The sequence below is a fragment of the Dromaius novaehollandiae genome, chromosome 2 (assembly GCF_036370855.1).
Source record: "Dromaius novaehollandiae isolate bDroNov1 chromosome 2, bDroNov1.hap1, whole genome shotgun sequence".
Classification (NCBI taxonomy): Eukaryota; Metazoa; Chordata; class Aves; order Casuariiformes; family Dromaiidae; genus Dromaius; species Dromaius novaehollandiae.
The window spans coordinates 114,948,408-114,970,045 of record NC_088099.1 but is presented as its reverse complement, the minus strand read 5'-3'; the positions used below and the strand labels follow the sequence as shown (position 1 = coordinate 114,970,045).

At 35.5% G+C, this 21,638-nt stretch overlaps 1 protein-coding gene across 3 annotated transcripts in view; it reads left to right on the top strand.

Annotated features, from left to right (window-relative positions):
- Positions 1–21,638, top strand: part of ANKRD12 (ankyrin repeat domain 12) — a 70,484-nt gene that overhangs the window by 19,777 nt on the left and 29,069 nt on the right. For 2 of the 3 annotated variants that reach the window (XM_064507210.1, XM_026094317.2), the window contains exons 2-4: positions 2,786–2,923; positions 10,931–11,078; positions 21,148–21,294. In XM_064507210.1, the coding sequence (XP_064363280.1) occupies positions 2,837–2,923; positions 10,931–11,078; positions 21,148–21,294 (382 nt within the window). In that variant the 5' untranslated portion in view covers positions 2,786–2,836. Of the gene's footprint in view, positions 1–2,785; positions 2,924–10,930; positions 11,079–21,147; positions 21,295–21,638 lie in introns of those variants that run through there. The other variant, XM_064507211.1, reaches the window with a different exon arrangement.

The following is a 21,638-nucleotide window of genomic DNA, read 5'->3' as shown; positions in this document are numbered from 1 at the left end:
ATGAGCGTAACTTTCTGAAATGAAATTTATTTTCAACAGCTGTCACCGGCACATAACTTATTGCAGTAGGGCAATCGGGAATTGTTGTAACTGAAGCCCTTTATGAGAGAGGTTGAGAGGTTAACTGAGCTGGCTTGTGTTTTCTCTTAAACCTATGAAAATAGAAATATCTACTGTTATGGTAGCAATCCGTATATGACATGATCAGCCCAGTATTAGTTCTCTGCCTGTGAAGATACTAACTGATTGCTTCTCTTGGAATTAAGAAATGTTTTTATAAACTACAGGCAACTAATTCTAGGATAGTGCATCCACTGCATTGTTAGCATTTGCTGTTATTGTTGCAACTGTATTACAAAAAGCAAAGAGAAAAAGGCAAAGTAAGGGTGTGCTTTGATGTCCATTAAACATGAATGATTGCTTTCCGTACCAGTAGTGCTGCATAAATCATACTGACTGTACGTTAAATGAAGGGGGTACACTGGTGGGTGTCTTTGTCTCAGGTAACAGTAGAATAGTAGGAATTTCTATTATGTTGTATTTTATATATTGACATTGTTGTGAAGACAAGGTTCAGGTTGTTATATGTGAGACAGCTTCTAATTAAGCTTTTCCTGTTTTTCGTAAGCTCGTGGTTAGTGTTAAAAGAAAATACTCGGGTGTGGAGGAAGGGGAGGAAGGGAGCAAACTTCAGTGTAGCATTTTTGAATTTTTTGGCTTTTGGACTGGGCATTTTGAAGCTATTTCTTCTCCTCTCCTGCTAGAAGAATTGAAAAAAATTAAGTGTTACTTTTTGGTATACAACAGTACTCATCTTAACCAAATATTCTCTAAGAAAATTTCCCTTAGTTTAGGTCTGTTTCTTTTTTGTTGTTCTTGTTGGGATAGACATTTGTTTGAATCTGAAGTTTTGGGTGTCAGGGCTAGCGTGCAAAACTTTTTTTTTCCAAAGGCATTTGCCAAAGAAAGAATTCTGGTCTCCATTGTCAGTTATCTGTGTACAACCAAAATAGCATCACTGGTCCTGTGACAGCAACAAATTCTCTGTGTGACAATTGCCAAAATTTTAATTATAGAGCAACAATGGAAAAGTTATACCTGAAACAATACCTAGCTGAGGTATGGAATTACTGCAAGATTCAGTATGAGTGTGGCCCCACAAACCCTTGTAACATAATACACCAGTTCAAAATGACCTGTAAAACCTCAACAGCTTTAAAATGATATCAAGTGCAGTTTTACCTTTCACGTGACCTTTCCTCTCAGGCACTCTTAAAAGAAGAGTGGAAGAGGCGAGTCGGACAAATGAGGTAGTTCACTTGCTCGCTTTCTCATGCGTGTGCCCTGGCCGTTAGCAATGTTTATATGTTAGACATCTTGGTTTTCACCCCGAGCTGCAATAAGTTTCCGAGTCCTAGCTAAGCTCCAGGTCTCTTCATAAATTTGGGGATTTGGGACGAGTGGTATGTGGGGACAACCCATTGGACTCTTAACAAAGCTGAGCAGAATGAATGAGAACCTGCAGTATACCTTTAGAGGCTTGAGAGCGAGAGCTCGTGAGCTTCTCCAAGGCAAATGAGAGTTCTCGGTGCAGATTTCTCTGTTAGCTTTCTAATCTCATCTGCCACGTTTTCTTTAGTCTTTTACCTATGCACAGTTGTGAGCTGGTTTTGCCCTGCTCATTCTCATTATGTTTTAGCTTGTGTGTTGGTAGTTGCCTTATTGCCACAGAACACTGAGCAAAGTGATAGTTCTTCTCTATTCCTCTCTTATTATTCAGAAGAGATACAGCTTGCAAGTTTTTGTTGCAAAACTCACTATTGCAGTACTTAATGGATTTCTGTGTAGTAAAAATTACGGTGTACTGACAGGATATTCTGGTCTGGTTTATTACAGCTTTTCTGTAGTTCTGACAAGGTGCTGAATAAATAATACTAAAAAGCACTAGACTGTTTTGCTAGCTGTGCTGGAAATGAAAAAGAGCAGTCCTCTACTATGCTTTTGACCTAAGTTTTTTAGGACAATGTAACTTTTCCTGGTAGATCTTAGACATCTTTTGCGTTGTCTTTAAGAAGAAAAGTGCAGTCAAAGCTAACATGCAAAAATCAATTACGTTAGACCATAATGACACCTATTTGCTGTGCCCTGAAGATGAAACGTGACAGAGCTCTAGAGCTTTAGATACTATAGTGATGGTTTATGTAATTCATTTGCCAGATGGTGGAATTAAGATTCCTAGATCCAGGCCTAAGCTTTAGAAGGAAAAGGCTATATGACTTTTGTTCTAGCAGAAAGGATAGCAAATCATCAAGACCTGACCTTCTTTCTGAAATACTGCATATAGATAATATTTCAGTTTGCCAGACTAGAAAGCTTAATTTCGTTTGCAGTGTTGCTGGAAATGATCTTGTGCATCCTCCCAGTCTTAATACCTCTAAAATGAAATGAGGTTTTGAACAGCAATGAACTGTCAAATACCTGAAGTGTTAAGTCTGTCAAAGAGGTAAGTTAGATGAGGCAGTTCAGCAACTGACTTGATGCTTTTTTGATATGACGCTGTTTCCACTAGTAGCTCTATTTGTGTTATGCCTTTTAGTTTTTATGCAAAGGATGGAGCTGTAGCCAAATGGGGTGCTTGAGGCCAGCTGTGAGTATAGTCTGTTTTTTTTTAGAGTACCAACCAGTTCCGCTGCCGTCTACAGTCACAACATATTTTTTCCTATAGTGACGTTGTAAATATGTATTTTTATATAATGCATTTTTTCTTTTTTCTTTTTCTTTGCAGACACATAATGAACCCACTAATACAAGATACAACTAGCTAAACAGCTATAAAATGCCCAAATTTGGGTCTACAAAAACAGTTCAAATTGAAAATTCTGACAGTGATAGTACCATGGTGGAGAAACAAACTGCAAGAAAGGTAACAAAATTATATTCATGTCTATAATTCTGATGGAAGGAATAATGTGTTGTATCAAGACTTATGCTATTGTAATGGGAAGAAATAAATACGAATCTATATTCTGATATCTTGAGTGCTGAAAAAAATTTAGTGTAACTTTTTTAACGTGTTTTTAAGTGGAAATTTAACTAGAAAGCAGAATTTATACCTTTTAATGTAACTTACAATTTAGCCTGAAAGGAAGCTGGGTATGTTGGGTTTATTTTATTTAAGTTAGTGCATAGTTTCTGTATCTTATGTGATGTTAAGTCTTTATATCCTTGCAAGAACCAATATTGATATTTTATTAAATTTAAAGCATCTTATTCTCTGTAAGTAATACTTGAAAAGTTTCTGAAGGCCTGCAACAAAACACGGACCAATGAACAAGCACAAACTCCTTCAGTTGTTTCGTAACCCAGGACAGGGATTTGCTCTCTCTGTTAGGAGGACTTGAAAGCCAAATGCTGCAGACAGGTTAAGTGTAATTTCTGTAGGGGCGAGTCCACTTTGAAAACAGTGCAATCCATTTTTGCAGTGTTGGAGAGTGAGGGTGATTGTGAGGTCAAGTAATGCTAAAAGGTGGGTTTACTGTTCATAAATGTGAAGGCTGGAGTTCTACTTGGTGGTATTGTTTTTAATCCTATTGTTTTCTAACTTTTAGGGCCAAGTTGCGAATACCCCAGTTCTCTCTCTTTTTCTGGCTAGTGCACTCATATAGCAGACAATCATAATTTAGCTGTAGCACTAACGAATAACATGCTGTTAGTTTGTGATAGATTATGCGCAGAGAACGTAAGTCCATAAAAAAACATCTAGTGTGTCAAGTTGAGGTTGGGCCATACCTAGTTTTCTCATTTATAGCAATAAGATTACTTTGGAAAATGATTTGTAGAGTGATGAGTACGTTTCATTTTTTTTCTCCCCTAAAAGATGCTTTTACTGTTTGTCAATGACAATCCAGCCACAGTTTCTGAAGGTATTTTATTATATTAAAAATACTGGTTATTAGATTGATATTTCTTGATCAACTGTACCAGAGTTAACCAGTAACTGTAGTTTAGGTTTTATGTGAAACATGTTTCTATTGCAGCAGTCATCCTTAATACATTTTGAACAACTATTATGTGTATTAAATGAAAAATTCAGATTTTAACAGAAGTGTCAAAAGTTGCTGGATTCTGAGTTCTTTATTGCCGAAAGAAGAATCCATTTAGAATCCATTTAGCTCCCTATATATGTATATATACACACATGCACAGATATATAAATGTGTATGTGTGTGTACGCGCGCGCGCACACACACACACACACACACACACACACACACTTGCTGTCGCAGTGTTTTTGAAGTCTAGTTTGTCTTCTCTGTAAGACTACTAGATTAATGAATATAAAGACAAGGAGAAAAAAAATAGTAAAAGATGAGGGTGCAGCATCTGCTTCAAACTGTTTTTTTTTCTGAGAAGAATCAGGCAAAACAACTTTCAGTCTGTTCCCAAATAGCTTTTTGCATCCCAGGAAAGTGAGGCAAAAGTATGTTATTTCTGCTAGCTGTGATGAGCTACTGTTAGAGAAAAAGAGGAAGATAGCAGAGGAAATAAAATGTGGAAGAACTGGTTTACTAATGAAGCGATGAAAAGAATTTTTTTTCTAGTTGTTGCTTGAGATATCAAATTAATCAAAATATTCAACACTAGGGGGGGGAATCTCTGGGGCCCCACAGGCAGCAAGAATAGGAAGGCTATTGCAATGAAATTCATCGATACCCAGTACTGCCTTTTTCTTTATTCACTTGTAGACAAGCTACGTTTTGTAGAGCTTTTAGGTTATTTAACTAACTAATAAAAGAAGTTATCTTCTGGGTTTATGAACTATCTCATTATCTTGACACTTCCATATTTCTGAAAAAGCTTTCTGACACCTTGGAAAATCTTGAAGATGTTTAATCAAGAGCTGCTCATGCTAGCAAGCCCACTTTATGATGGTCTTGTCAAGTTTTGTGTCTTTACAAAAAATTGATAATACATTTAGAGGTTGAAACAAATTTTGATCTTTCATTCACTTTCATCAAACCAAAATAGGGAATTTGCTGGAATGTACCAGTTTTTGTTAAGTTTCCCAGCACACTGTTTCCCTCCTAAGGTATAAATTGAGATGTTTGTAATGCATTTGTTTGTACATTTGAATATATAGAAATAGAGTATTATGCTTTCATAGTGCAGGTTACTTTTTTCTCCAAAGGCTCTAAATTTTACATATAAAGAGCTCTGCATTTTGATTAAAAAAAAAAAAATCAGAGTTGACCTCTGAGGGCCTTCTTCCCCCTGCATTCTCCACCTCTGATTCCCTTCTCGCCTCCTTTCCCTGTTGCATGGTACCATAAGTAGAAAAATGATGCCTACTTGTGGAGTAGCTGTTGAATGTGCAGCCACCCCCAAAGGAGCTGAACTGTGCAGTAGCAACAACCCTTGTGCCTAATTTGGTATTTGCCAACTGCCTTGACACCTTCCTCCCCAGTAACCTCCTGCCTCAGATCCCCAGAAACTGTTCCTTCTCTGCTAAGAACAGAAGCAGTTGTGTGGTGTGCCATTTACCCTCATATCATGCAGTCTCTGCAAAAGCTGGATGATCTTCTGAAACAGAGATGTTCTGGTGAAAGAAAGCTACACAAGTATAATGATCCATATGGAGATAAGACTTATTTTTTCACAGGAAAGAATAGAGAAGGTAGTAACACTTGTTAGAATTCTAGATGTTACAGGTGGAAATATGGCAGGTTTTTATTTGATTTAGAAAGCAGTAATTTAACATTTTGTTCTTAATGGTCACACAAAATCATTTCATTGACATACTGGATCTGGTGAGAGTTTGTCCTTAGCTGGTTGTTCCAACAAAAACATGTGTTGTGAAGATTAATCACTAGTACAGGAATTAGAAATGTGGACATGTATGCTAGGTTTGATATTGAAGCATGTTGATTAATCTGGAAAACTTCTTGTTGTCCACACACTTTTTTCAGTACTGTGTGGGCATTCATTCTGCCATCAGAGATGTCTGTGTCTGATGGTGGTATGCAAATCCCCTGGGGTCTTCAACATCCAGACACTTGCAATGGTCCCCAAAAATTTTAATACGAAAGATGCGTTCTACCTATCACTCTTTTGCATGTAGCTTTGACTTTTTATTTTTTCTGTAGAATAGTAGAGAGAAACCACATCTGCACTAAGCTTGCTTCTTCTTGCTTGCTTCTGTGTCCACTAATGCATGTTTGTTATGGAAGCAGAAATTTTTTCACACTGCTCTGGCAGCTTAATCTGTATCACTGTAAGGGAACAGAAGATGGGCAGTGTAATTACAGGTGTTCCCTGATATGTTCATAGATACAATGTAGATAGCAGAGGCCTATCTGCTAATAGTTTTTACACAAAACAGTACATCTTAGAATGGAATAATGTTAAAGGACACCACTCCCTAAAAAGTTCTTCTCTGAATAAAAACTAATGATCTAAATATATGTAGTAAGAGTATTCTAATGATTAATATATTAAGACAAAAGACAAACACTTGGAGAGGTTTTTTTTCCGCTTCATAAATGATAAAAATGTTTAGCTCATATTGACTGTGCATTCTTAGCTGTTGAACTGAGAAATTTGGTAAAGTTACTGTTGTCATAAGACTCAATGTTTTATATTTGTTCATGAAAGTTAACAGGCAATTTTAACAACTAGGAAATAGCTGTGCAAAAAGCCTAAATTTTCAGGTGTTCAGAGAGCTTAAAAAAATCATTAGGACTGATGTTCCTGTTAACAGCTGAGCTTATATCATATGTGCTTTAGGATACCTTTATTTTTATTTCAGTTGTTCATCTTGGGACCACAAAATACTAAATCATAAGCCTACGTACAGCGGGTAGACCAGTCAGTGTCCACATGAGATATTTTATAAAGGTGAAAATGTGATGAGGTTTTAATTTAACTGAATTTCTACTTTTAAACACAAATGGCCCAAAGTCAGAAAATAAATGATATGTAGTCCAGGGGAGAAATGATTTTTGGCTTTCTAAGAGGCTTAAGCTCATATTAGAAGAGTCCACACATACTTATACCCCAAACCATTTTTATACCATCCAGAAAACCCGTTGGCATACAATTGTCTTTGATAGGGAGAAAAAGAAGGCTCGTTCTCCCTGGGCTTAGTGCGTCTGGTAGTTTATATGGTATTCTCTTGTCTCTCTTCATGTGTTGTCATTGATTGTAGAAGTACCAGCAAATAGATTTGGAAAGGTGCATTAAGAGATCATCCAGTCTACTGTTCTTTTAACCTTCTGAGACTGTTTGTGTTGAACAGATTAAAAACCGTGCATGCCTCATCATAGCACACAAGTACGATTTTGTTGATATGGAGAATTTGTCTTATTTGCTATTGCATCTTACCGGTGAGGCATGCATTAAATGTTGAGATGTGCAGGTGCAGTTCATCTGTGGCCCCAGAGTAGAGTAGGCTGTTCTTGATTCTTGACAAATGTTTGTCAGACCTTTCCTTTAAAACTTTGACTGGTGGAAATTCCACTCTCCTTGCAAGTTTATTCTGGTACTTAATTACCCTGACTGGCATAGTCAGATACTAAGTAGCGTGATAAATAACCTTACTTGTTTGCTGCTGCAGTCTAAAGCCATTAATTGTTCTCCAACTGTAGTGGACATGTAATGCCTTTCTCTTTGCAGGAGTGGTTTGTTTATTTGAACGTTATTGTGTCTTCATTAAGTGTATTATCTGATTCGCAGTTTTCATTTTGAATTCATGAACCTCCTTAGAAAATTTACAGATTTTTCTAAGGAACAGATTGCTGTATAAAAGATGACAACTTTTTTAGTTTGTTTTCTTGGGTCACTTGGAACTAAACTATAGACCTACTTAGGCTGAATTTTGAACCTTGCTTTAGACCCTGAGAAGGAGGTGTCCCTGCCGTTGCAGTGACCAGGAATAATTGGAAGGGTGAGTGCTCACCCTTTAAGTCCACTTTCCTGTTCTGACCTCTGTCAAATAGCCTGTAGGGCTTGCTACTGCCTCTTGCCTTCCTTTACTTGAGGTTGAATCCAAGAGTCTGTTACGAGTTTATGTGGAGTCTTGTGATTGTTAGTTATTTTTATCAGTTTGTAGAATCTTGTTTTTCCTGTTTTTTTTTTGTTTTATGTTTAGACTGTTTTTCAGATTTGCTAGTCACTTTCTTTTCTGTTTGGCAATGTTCTTTGCTTCTCCCTCTCTCCCAGTTGTGATGCTGTCTGCATATGTAATCCCATTGAAGTGGTCACTGAAAGTGCTGACTAGTGTTAGGCTTTTCTAATGTCCTTGTTCATTGCAGCCTTCTAGCTGGAAAGTCATTCAGTAGTTATGCCTGTCATTCCCAGGGCCCCCTTAACCTATTCAGTAGGCTTTATTACCTGTGACAAGTCTCTGCCATTTTCTTTTGAATGCTCAGTTTATTTAAAACTTTACCAGGTACTCTGCTAGATAGAGGAGTATTTTTACCCTCAGTGATGAATAGAAGACAGTTAAAATACTTTCTATGTTAAGTCTTCTGTATGCCTCCCCAAGTATAAACTAAATCATGTTAAATCTAATAGCATTCAATTTAAATGAGAGAAAAAAATGCTTCAAAATAAGTAAGCTTGAATACAAGGAAAATCTTGTAGATGGGTGCAAATTCTAGAACACTTTTCATTTGAAAAGGCTAAATGTTTCTTTCCACGATAGCTAATGAACAAAATACTCTCATCCACAGATGTGTGTTTTTCAGTTTCTGTATATAGCCTGTTCTTCTATTTTCAGTATATTTTTATTTATTTATATGAAAGTATTCATTTTCAACTGAGTTTCTCTCCTTCTAATGAGATGATCACACAAATTAGCATTCAGTAATCTGTCAAAAAAGTAGTGCATCAGTCATACTTTTGTAGCATAATGCATGTATGAGTTGTAAGAATAGGAATAAATGTAAAGCTATCAAATTACTTAAGCAACTTGTGTTTCTTTGTGACCAGTTGCCCAATATATCTTACTGATTAGTACCATAAAGCCATTCTTTTTAATGGTTACCAAGCACGGAGAATTTGCCTTTTTTCTACAGAACAAAATGAAAACATTTATTTGAATAGGTTTCCTGTTCCAAGTTATTTTTTTTTGATTGGTCCTTTCAATTACATAGTAACTAACATAAGATAAAATTCTAGTAAATACAATAAATTTTTAATACCATGTTATTATACTAAGGGAAATTTAAATGTGTACCTATGAGAAATGCTTGGATTAAATTGTTTAGAACAAGGGATGAGAGGTCCTGGTGGGACAGAGCTGAGATGGGAAACTCTTCTGTCTGGTGAAAGAAATCAGAATGGGCTTAATGTAGTTCAAGCCTGTCCTTCCTAGATTTATACGCACATTTGCAAGGGTTAATGATTGTTTCTTTGATTAGTTTTCTTCAAAAGTAATAACATAGACAGTTTATCTCCTAAGAGCTTAGGCAAGTATAAGGGATTCAGATTTTTCTTGTTCTAGCATGCAAGAGAAAGGCTTGAGGTTTTTTGTTTGCTTGTTTTCTTTGATTTTGGATTTTTCATTTGTTTATTTAGTTCAGATTTTCAAACTCAGAGTGAAAATAGGTTTCTCTGGGGGCATCAGCCTTTTACTTCAGGAACGCTCCCTTAGACTGCTCTGTATCCTTCTTTGTGACTTCCCTGGTGCAAACGTTTGTCTTCTGAATTGGATAGGGTTTTTGTGTGTTCTTTTTTGTAATCGTTTCTGTCCATCCTTTTAGCAGTAGTTTAAAAGGATAATTGAATTATTCTTCTTACCCGTGTATTTTTTAAACAAAGGAAAGGTACTCTAGAGAGTAGTGCTTTTACTTGGAGTTATTTCCTAATTTCCTCTAACCAGAATAAATCCTTTCACTTCTTGCTTCAGAAGTACCAAGGAACAGCATTTTGTTATTTGCTGATTGTCAAATAAGTGTATGTTCCCCTTGTACCTTTAGGAAATTAATCTGTTAGTGTTTTCACCCATCATCTCTTAAGAGTGATTTAAAGTTGTGGAGTTGGGGTATATGACATAGCTGAGTAATGTGTTTCTGTAGCATGTAACGAAGAGAAAACGCTACGTCTACGTTGCATCTTGATCAGTAGGCAAAAAGGCGTCTTTTGCAGAGGTTTCTCTCAAGCAGTCTTCTTACTAACCTGCTGTCTTTTACATACTTCCACCTCCTATATTATCAAAGCAAACAAATATAAAATAAGACTGTGCCCACGCTGGTTTTCTTTTCTGTTTATCTTAGAATGTTTTATATGCCAAAAATCCCAGGCTTCTGTATCTGAAAATTCCAAATAGTTTGTACTTAATTTAACTGGTAACAAATTCAGAAAAAAATAAGTTTTTTCATAGATTTGCTAAGTTCTTGATAAATTGTGCTTCAGAATATGATACATTGCACTATTTTTCTCCTTGTTGAAATGGAACAGGAGTTCTGTGTGGAAGGATTGGGGGGTTGGGGTGGAGGTAGGGGGGAGGTTGTTGGAGGGTGTCCTCATTGTTTGTTACTATTCACAGTCTGAATTGCAGTCTGGGTGTTTAATGTGATTATTATGTTACAGTCAGAGAAAGTCAGTAAGAATCCTCAAACTTAATAAATTTTTGTCCAGTTGGTATTGTTCCTTTGCTTTTTAATCAAGGCTCTAATAGCAAACAGCAGTCCCACAGTGATGTATGCGAAGTATTAATAACACAGAAGATTCTCCTTTTAAAAGAAAAAAAAAGGCCATTATTTTTAATAAGGTTACCTTAAAAGTTTTTTCCAAAAAACTACTATATAATACATGTATTCACACACATGCACATACACTCTCATACAGCAAATTCTTTTCAGCCTGTGTAAGTTGTAAGACTATTCTGCTTTATGCAAAAATTACTTAGTATACTTTTTATTTATATTAGAGCAAGGACAAGATTGCATCCTACAACAAAACTCCAAAAGTGGATAGGAGTGATGTGGGCAAGGAGATGAAAGAAAAGTCTTCCATGAAACGTAAACTTCCTTTTACTATTAGTCCATCCAGAAACGAAGATCGCAATTCAGACACAGGTAGAACCTTTTTATTTCCTTAACTAATATTTGTTGATAAAATACATCCTAATTTTATTAATTGTATGTTATGTTTTCTACATTGATTCTTTTCCTATGAAAAAGGATGCCAAGTATAAAAGTTGCTTTCTTCTGATTGTTGAATCTCAGCCTGACAGGCTTTCATCCTATCTGACTTTACCGAGAGGTAGCATGCCAGCATAGTATCTACATTTTGCAGTCACTCCCTAACCTCATTCTTTTGCTTCTGTTTTAGCCATAAGGGTTTCCTTTCATTGTCATTTAGAGATCCATTTGCTTAAAGTAGTAAACTGATGAAGGGAGGTTTAAATGTCTTGCTTTGAGGCACAGTTCTCTGCCTTTTGTAGCCTTTTTTGGGGAGGGAGTATGGGAAAGGTGGGGAAGTGTTTTGTCCTCCATATAAAAAAGGTGCTAAGATGATGGAACTAACTATTGTTAAATTAGTCATGGAGAGGGAACTTTTCATTTGGTTTAAACTCTTACGATCTTTTCAGGATACCTTTTCTGCATAGACTGATAATTTTTCCTAACTTAAGCATGTGCTATTAGAATTGATTTTAAGACTTCAAGATATCATTCGTAACATGGCTCTTTTCAAATCAAGAGGGAGTACTTTGGATGTAATTCAGAGTGCAGTCTCTGAGTTTACATGATCAGATGTATCCCATAGTCCAGCAATGGTTCTGTTCTTAGCAAGGCAGTATCTGTGCCCTCTGGAAGGCCATTGGAAGGCATATTCCCCAAATTTCTCTGTACTATGAACTACTAATTCAATACTAAGATTTCTCATACAGTGCCCATTATAAGCTTGACTGTTTTCATAAACTGGTAATTCTGTTAACGTGTTTAGAATTAAATGCAAGATAGAAGTGTAAGCATCAGTATGTTTTCTTTCTGTCCAGGATTGATTTCATGCAGAAGGTTTGCCTCCTGGATGTTACATACTTATTTTTGTTATTGTGAAGAGAATACAGTATTAAATCTAAATTTGAAAGAGTCATATTACAAGAAAAATACTTTTGGCTTTAGATTTCAGGTTTTAGTGGTATTTTATGGAATTTTAGAGGCTTATTCCACTTGATTCTGAAAAGACCATGTTCCTCGTATTAAATTCTAAGTATGCTCCCAGCATCTGCTTTCTTGGATCTATTGCTTAGTATTAGACCATAACTATTTTTCCTAATGTAAATAAATATATTTAGGAGTAATATTTAGCACTTAAGTAATGTTTTCCATGTTGAAAATCTGTCATCTCTCCTCAGTCCCATCAACATCAAATAATTCATTGTCATAACATCTTGTAAGGTAATGCAAATTTTTTGGTATTTCTCTTGCTGTAGTATCTCTTGTTACAGTTGCCACAAACAAGATGGATTATTCTAGGCACTCAGACATACGCGAAAAGACAAGACACACACTACAAAGTGTTTGTTATAAGGTGTAGCAGGAAGATGACCTAAACAGTTGGAGTAGGGGCAAGAAATACTTAATATAACAATAGAAAGTACATAGCTTTTAACTATTGCGCGGTAAGCGTCATAGCTTGTTGTCCAGTTCCTTAAAGTCATTTTGCAAATTGCAGGGAAGTAAGAGCCACCACTCTGTTTCGCAGATGAGGAACTTGAATCATGAACATAAGCTTTCCAGAGGCCATAGAGGCCACAGCATTACTAGGACTAGAATCCAGTTCTTGTAGTGCTGATTCTGTACATAAGCAATTAGATTAGACCAGTGAGAATTAACCACTTACTCTGGTACCAAGTTTGGCACGGACGTGGATTAGGATTGACATCAGTGATCGTGAAATGCAGTGCTTCTTCTTTAAAACAAAACAAAAACTTCACATTAGACACTGAAAAGGTTTGCCATCACTGGACTAAGCTATAGCTTCTGATGGACTGTCTCCTTGCCAACTGTATACAGAGAATGGCAAATGTTATTTGAGCAAGAAAAGAAGGAAGAGACTGTTTTCTGGAGATGAGAGAGTAAATGGAGACGGAGGGGAAAAAGATGTGAAGAAAAGCTTCATGTTACGTTTTAAAGGTGTCTTTTGTATCATGCTAGAGAAGGAAGTGATATATGTGCTAGTGGAGTTTTTTCTCTGTTTTTAAAGACTTCTCAGCTTTCTTCTGGTACTTGCTATAAAAGTCTGTGGTCGTATTCTAGGGAACATGATCAAAGGATGTGTGTACAATTCATAATTAGAAAGATTCTGAAAAAATATATGGTACTACTGTTTTTTGCCATTGTCCACTGCAGTTCCAGGATGTATTTTATCTTTTCCCTATCATTTCATTTATAGCTAGACTTTCAATATGCTTTTTAAAATTCAGAATAGCTAAAATGTTCTTATTGGCTTGCTAAATAGATTCTCCTTAACAGATAATAACAACACCATTGAGTTTGCTTTCTAAATGTTTTTAAAGATTTAGGGTCTTCTAAAAAATGTTTCTGGGAGAGCAAATATCAACAAATGCTATAAAAATGCTATAAAATATATAAAATGCTATAAAAAAGCTGAAATGTGTGCAAAATAAAAGGTTTATCTTCAAGATACGTGATAAGGTTGCTAGCCTTTAAATTTTCTCATGATTGAAGCACCATGATAATTGGGTTTCATCCTATTTAGTTGGGTTTGTCAGTTATAAATACCATATTCTTATTTTATGAATGTGTTATTTATAGACCATTAGATTTGTCACAATACTACCTCCAGAATTTTCAAAGATAAGCTAGGTTTTGGGTTTTTTTTGTAGAAAATACTTTTATTTGATAAATACTAGTTTTTACCCTGCTTTTTTCCTGTGAACTTGCAATATTTTCTCTCTTGTCAAATTTTCATGGACAGTTTCAACCTCTCTTTTTTTTTCTTCTTATTCTGGTGGGTTTTCGGTTCAGATGTTGACCAGTAGCTTAAAATTGACCAGAAACCGTAAGTGGTAAAGAGCACACACGCGCGTGCACGCGCACACACACACAGCAAAACCAAATGTAACTTCATTTAGAAGTTGCTTTTAATATTTGATTATTCAAATATTATTACAAAACTATTTAGTAAATTTTACACCTAACCAATTTTGGCAAGACTGGAATCAGGCTGTTTGAAGTGTTTCATAAGAGTCTAGAAAACTTCTAGTCTTCCTGTTTGTTTAATTTTGGTTTTAAGTCGGTGTTTTTGCTTAATTTATTGCAGCAGAAGCAGTTTCTTAATGGAAGTATTTTCAGATTTAGCCTATAGGCTACCTCATTAATAATTTCATACTGGTTAGGATGGAGTCCAGGTACCTACATGATGTCATGTAATGCCATTTGAGATGCCTGAGATAGCTCAGAAATCTGCACAGGGCTGACAGATACGACATGAGCCATGGGAAACCTATGCCTGTCTGAAGCGGCCTTCTGAAGAGGCCAGTGAGATAACTAGAGCACCTCAAATAGCACTGTATACCTATCTCTATGCAGCAGCATCCTGTTCTTAGTTTCTTTTGTTGTGCAGGGGTGTGTCTGCTGTACTGCTACTACTTGTTGGGGCAGATCTACACTGAATACTCTGTCCTTATTTGGACAACTATCATTAGCTGAGGTCTCTGTTACCACATCTCCATTCTTTCATCAAAGCAACCACAAAAAGTTAATGTGATATAGTTACGTATTCTGCAATTGAATTTAATTGCAGCGTAGCTTTACTCCTTATTGAAGTTGACTCTATGAAAGATTCTACCTGCAGGCTTTGATTTAGACTGCTAGAATTGATGGGGGAGAGCAGAACATTTCTTATACATTTATTTTTATATGTTCTCTGATTTCAAGTCTTCCAGTCCAAAAACACCATTTTATTTAAAGGCCATCACTGATTTAGAATACTTAAATAACATTATTTAGGTTTCATGAATTTGTTTAATTATTTTGGTTATTTTTAAATAAACTCCTGACGTGGTTATCTGAGTGAGAATAAGAAGCAAGTGCTGTTTTTGTGAAGGACAGGTTTCTTTGCTCCACCTTATTAATCTGAAGAAAGACAAGTGAATTTGTGGAGAAAGTTGAGCAAAACTGAAGAGGGCAAAGATCTTTTCATTCTGAAGATAAGCATAGGCATTTTATTTTTTATAATCTTATTACATAGCTGACTATTCACAAAAAAGCCCCAAAATTATAATTCAGTCTTGGAACAACATTGAGTATGTTTAGTTTTGTTGATCTTTCTTTCAAATGCTGTTTTCCAGACTGTTTATAAGTCTTGGTTTTGTTTTCTGGGCTCTTCAATTTCTGTTTAAAATTGCCCAAACATGGCAGAGTCCTATTTCTTTTGACACTTAACGGGCATCAAGAAAAGCAAAATAACTCCTGTTTGTGCTCCATCCATACATCATAGTAACACAATGTATATACTTGTGCTTCCTATAGTTATACACTTGCACGTTTAAATATATGCCCTTCAGTCCTCTCTGGAGGTTAGTGGGGGTCCTAAACAGTCTGTTTTAAAAACTAACTGCTTGCTGGATTTTAACTTAATGTATTGTTTAACCCTTATACATCTTTTTTTAACTATAGTTTGGGCTAGAGGCATAAAAGGGAAAGGTGTGTGTGTGCGCATGTGTGTGTGTTGACTTCGTTAAGTAAGTACCTGTTAAAAACTTGATTAATTAGGCATCACAAAAATATTTCTATTTCTGCGCAGTGTACAGTATACCATTGTTCCCTTCATCACGTTTTTGTCAGTCTCTAACTGACTATAGGAAGAAGCGGTCAATCGTGATGTGTTTCTCTTTAAAATAACTTCAGTCAGGTTATCAGGATCACAGAGATCTCATCACTTTAACAGTAACTGTAGTTCTCTTGACATCATCATCTGTAGATCTTGACCTGTCTTCTACTGCTTATTACTAATTGTGTATTAGTCTTTTGTTGTGTATCACTTGATCTTATAAATTCCTTAGAATTATTAATTTTCTGTTAACCAGCTTATCTTTAAGCTGCACATGGACCCATTTCTTATTCCGGTTATTCTTTATAACTCTCATTATCATGGGAGTTTTACATGCAACTAGACTATTATGAACCCCTAAAGTTTGAATTTATCTTTTTTGCTTCATTTTCTTTGTCCACTGAGATGGTTATTTGACCAAAGGAAATACTGGGTTAGTTTGGCATGGTTTGTTTTGAGAAAATCCACGTTGTATATTGTTTGCCAGCTTATTTTCCTAAAGAATGTAGAAATTATTTGCCCAGGGAATTTGTAATGTCCAAAAAAAAAAAAAAAAAAAAATCCTACAAACAATTATTGGTTGCCTTGGGACATAATCTGTCATGCATAAGTTCTCCTAAAGTAATTGCCAATGGCGCTGGTGGTTTTCCTGCCGGTACATTTAAGCACCATGAGCAAATTTCATGAAGCCCTTCCAGAAGAAAAGTGCTCATGCACCTGCAGCACTGTTTCACGTACCTTGACTATTTATAATCCTTTCTTTAAAGTGTTAGATGGAAAGCATACATTGCAAAAGGAAAAAGTTACAAGGAACGTTGTGCAGCCAGATTTGGCTGCATATTTTGAAGATTGTTCTATAAAGATGATAAAACATAAAGGCAATTGAAGAGATTTGGGGGTTTCTTAACAAATAAGAAATTCCCCAATGTTATGTTTCTAACAGTTGAATAACACCCAAAAGTGACCAGAAGGTGAATATAAAAGGAGGAATATACTTGTGTTGTCCATAAATTTTGAAAACAAAGTTTTGAAAATGAAAAAAATTAGGCTTTTAAAAATTGACATTGACTGTCAATTTTATAAATGAATTTCTGCATAAACTTAACTTTTTTTAATGATATTGTTCCTCAATTGGGGAAGTTATTACTATTCAAATTATATAAGCATCAAGTACACAATTGTGACCACAAAATAAAGAGTAGCTATATAGTCAGTGTTCCAGAACGTTCCTAACATGGTCTTCCTAACCTGCTAAATGAAGTGAAGTGTATAGTGTACTGTGCAATGATCTTCTTGGAGCAGTGAAAACAAATCTTACAGTTTATTCCTCCGTTAGCATAATGGGTGTTTCTGACCCTTTATAATTTTTCTGTGGATTTACATAAGGGGGTTTTTTTAATCCAAGAAAAACCATACAAGCAGTGTGTTTAAAAAAAAAAAAAAAAAAGTTTTTGATTAAATATCCAGAAATATTTTTTTTTGACTGTGTAGTTCTTTTATATGCCCTACTTCCTTCTTTTTGCTTCCTTCCACCCCTTTTCTCCTGTGTTGTCTTATCCAGTAGGTTCAGATCCAGGGCATACACATGACAACGGGGGGCAGAATTTAATACCTTCTTACAGGACATATTCGGGTAAATGGATTATCGAGTGTGCCAGCTGGAGTCCTGTGACAACTTTTTTGGTTGGTTCTATTGTTGAACATACTCATTAAATGTATTCAGCTATTTAGATTTCCTGAAAGCACATATACATTCTAACATAAAGTTAAGCAAAGATGGTGGGGATTTTTGAATAATAAAGGCACAATCACATTATTACTTGGTGAGGACAATTACATTTTTACTTCCTACTTTTAACTGGTGAGATCTAGAACTGCTTTGCACACACTGTTTATATAGAAGAATAATTTGACACACCACTGAAATGCATATGAATATGTGAGTAGGACCTTGCTGTTGTCTGACAACACTGACAAGAGTAAATTGCATTCATATGCTGAGTAGGCTTTTCTAACAAAGTGATAAGATTGTAGATAAAAATAAGTGGAGAAGTACAGTATTTAGTGAAAAAGTAAAAGCTAGAAAGATTTTTTTTTTAATTTTCCCAATCTGAGTATAGCTTAAACATTGTGAGAAATAATTCAGAATGAAAATGAATCTGTTTTTCTAGAAAACAACCATGGGCAATAAATAGCTTAAGGAAGAAACAGCCAACTGAAATGTGTTGTTTTGGTGGGAGTACTAAATTAGTCAACAAAGGGCATACAGTAAGTTATCTTCTGATAGAGAACTGCACATTCAGAGTGAAAGTTGAAAGTATAGTTTCACTGTGGGTTTTCTTTGGATTTTTCTATTGCAGACTTTCTTCTAATAGGCACTAGTGCTGATTTGGATATTAAATGCATTTTTAGATGTTCAGAAGTGAGAGATGCATGCAATTAAGAAAAATCTCAACAATTATATATGTAAAAGGGATCTCCTTGCTTCCTTTTTAAATATGATGGATAAATTTGTATTTTTTGCTATGTACATAGGTCTATAGTTTTCCTTTCTTAAAGTAACCTTGGATATAATTGTTTAGTCTGTAAAAGCATGATTTTATTATTTGGTCAATGTGGAATTTAATATACATTCTTAAAGCACGCTGTGCTTTCCTGTGCCTCAGGAGCATTGCATTTCTAGAGCCTGTGTATGTAATCAGGTCTAAAAGATGAGATGTACACAGCACTAGGCAGGCAGAAAATGAGCTAAGAGAGGAAATGAATGAACAAGGAGAGTGACAGAGAGGGACTGAGGCAGAAATGGAGAAAATCAGAAGATGAAAAGGGGACAGTTCAGGGCTGAACAGAGTGTGGAATGGTACGTGGTTAGGAACTTCACTGGGACTTAAGCTTGTAATTTGTAATTCATATTACTTTTCGACTCTCTGCAGAAGATGAGTGGAGTTTGCTCAGTGGAGGCTTCTGTTTTAAGATTTTCTGCTTTTGCAGATGACAGACTTTTAATGAAGCTTTTAAAATATACCATCTATATCCTGACACACAATCTGTGTGTCTTCTGGCTTGACGGTTACCCCGTGCCAGTTCTAAATGACTTGAATCAGGTGTTTGAGGTTCAGATTCAGGAAGGGAAACTGGGAGACCAATACAATGATAAGCACAGTAACAAAAATAAAGCCCTAAAAAAATCTTCAGTGTACCTTAATTGCATTTCCATACTTTCTGTTCATGTGGCACAAAATATTAAGACTAATTAAAACTGGATGAACAGTGCTTCATCAGATGGTAATCAGTTACAGTTAAGAGTAGGATGTGGGAAGGTGTAACACGAAGAGCTGAAGAGATCAGTGTGGCAGCCATGCTTATTTAAGTAGTATTAATACTCCCCAACCAAGTTTTGACATTTTAATATGGCTAAGTCTGGTTAATCAGTCCAACCTCTTCCCCCACTCTTCATTCATTGTACATTCCCAATTGTAATTTTTAGATCTCAGCTTTGTGTCATGTTCTTTGCTTATTTTATGGGTTAGCAGGTCAGCCAACCACAGAGGAGATAGCAGGCAATAGGCATCCTTCCTCCTTACTGAACTCCATCTGTTTCTTTGCTATCAGTAGTGCAGTGTGGAGGGTGGGCTGGGGTTACCTGTGACTGTAGGGAGCAGAATACTGTCTGACTGCTTAATGGCCCATCAAGAAGGTGGAAGGTAAGAAATCTGCCAAAATGACAGTGCAGTAAAGTGAACAGTATCACTGGAAAAGCTAGAACTTGCTGGCATTGTTAGAGAACTGTTCTATCTGCTATACGCATTACTTAAACTGGACCTTTTTGGAAGGAAAACCAAGGGAATTATTTGCTAAAGGATTTTAAGATGTTATTTCTGTTTATGGACAACATTAGAATACTCTTCAGCCTGTTCCTTTTTGTCCTTTTTGGTTACAAATTTAACTGTTTAAAAATTTTAAGTCCAGATCATCAAATCTGTTTCTAAGGTTCTTTGAGCCATCTCTGATATCCAGTGTGGTTATATTCAAGTGATAATTTTAGGGCTCTGGGGAAAAACGTAGATATCGTAGACATAACATGCAAGTAATATGAACTGTTTACAGCATGTAAAATATTAAAGTTGACAAGAACTTTTTAAGACAGAAAAAAGAGCAGTTGCTTGGATAATTACAGAAAGTGAATGGTCTTCACTGTACATAAATGCAAACTAATACATCTCCAGAAACAAACAGTTAAAAATTATTTACCAGGGAGCGAGGTCCCTGGACAGTAGTTGTACTGAAAGATATTTAATGTATGAAAGTTTGTATTTGTTTGATGTTAAGCTCATTAAATACTATTGCAGTTGCAAGCAGTTTAGTCAAAGCTGCCTCATCACAAATCAGTTGTTTTCTATCATACTTTGAGGTTAATGTTTATGTTTTGTTTAGGAGACATCTATAGAAAAATGAAAGAAGAGCATTTGAAAAGGATGGAAGGCATAGGCCAGAGTTTCTAAACTACACAAATAAAACTCTAGTTTCAAAATGTGTTACTCAGGGTATAAAAAAGTTGTCTGATTTGAGAACACATTTAACTGTTCTTGAATTCTGGGAGAGTTTGTGGGTATTGAATAGCTCTGAAAATGATCTGTTTATTCAGTTGTGTAGTCTTTGCTCCCAGATTAACACTTGGACATGAAATATTAAACAACTTTAGTAAATATTGATAAAAGGAAAGAAGTTATTTATATAAAAATATATAAAATAGCTGTATGTTTTTGACAGATAGGAATTTTGGAGAAGAAATTGCTTTAAGGTGAAGGAACGGGATGAGTTTGAGAGAAGCAGTCCTTTATGCCATTATCTGACATCAATATTAAGAAGGGTGGCTTTTTTGTTGTTGGGGGTTTTTTTTGTTTGTTTTTGGTTTTTTTTTGTTTGTTTGTTTTTTTAATAACACTATGTCCTGAGAGAAGAAGTGGAGTGGAGCACAGTGTAAGATCTGTATTTGAGACAGGAAGCTGACTAGCTGGTCTTACAGAATTTTTTAGGTATCTAACTTGCAAATTGTGGCAAATATTAGATCTTATTGCTGGGACAACAGGCTTTTCATCTTCTAGAGTTTTTAAGTAATCTTCCTTAATGTTTTAAGTACTTTACTCAATAGCTTATTATCCTGATATGATTAGAACAGGTAATGAAAACTAATACAAATGTAACAAATCAGAGATGCAATTTCTGTTTTTATCCTCTCCCCTGCAGTCACCTGTTCACATACTTTTAAAATGAAGGTTTTATTTCTAGAAAAATGTTTTATTAGAATGGCAGTTTCAGAGTATTATGCATTAATATTTCCAGAAAAAGAAGGTCCGGAGAAGAAAAAAATGAAGAAGGATGCTGGAAATAAGAAATCAACACCAGTTAGCATTCTTTTTGGTTATCCTCTGTCAGAGCGCAAACAGATGGCACTTCTCATGCAGATGACAGCAAGAGACAACAGTCCAGGTGATACTCTCACAAAGTTAACAGTTCTCTTTCCCCTGCCTGTTCAATTCCTTGCTCATAAGATTAGTCTGAAACCTACAGTTTTTCAACAATCCTTGATTCCTATTGAAAAATTTTTGAATTATGAAATATCATTCTGTGCAAATAATCCTAGTAAAAATCTATTTTGCACTGAAGAGTGCTTTGATGGAAAATTCTTGATTTTCTATATTTATTATGTGCAAAATTTATTGAATTATGTTAGCTGTAAAACCTGAAAATGTTTTCTTTGATTATTTTACCTCTCAAACACTCCATTTCATATGTGGGGTTTTTTTGTTTTGTTTTGTTTTTTTAAGAAAAGC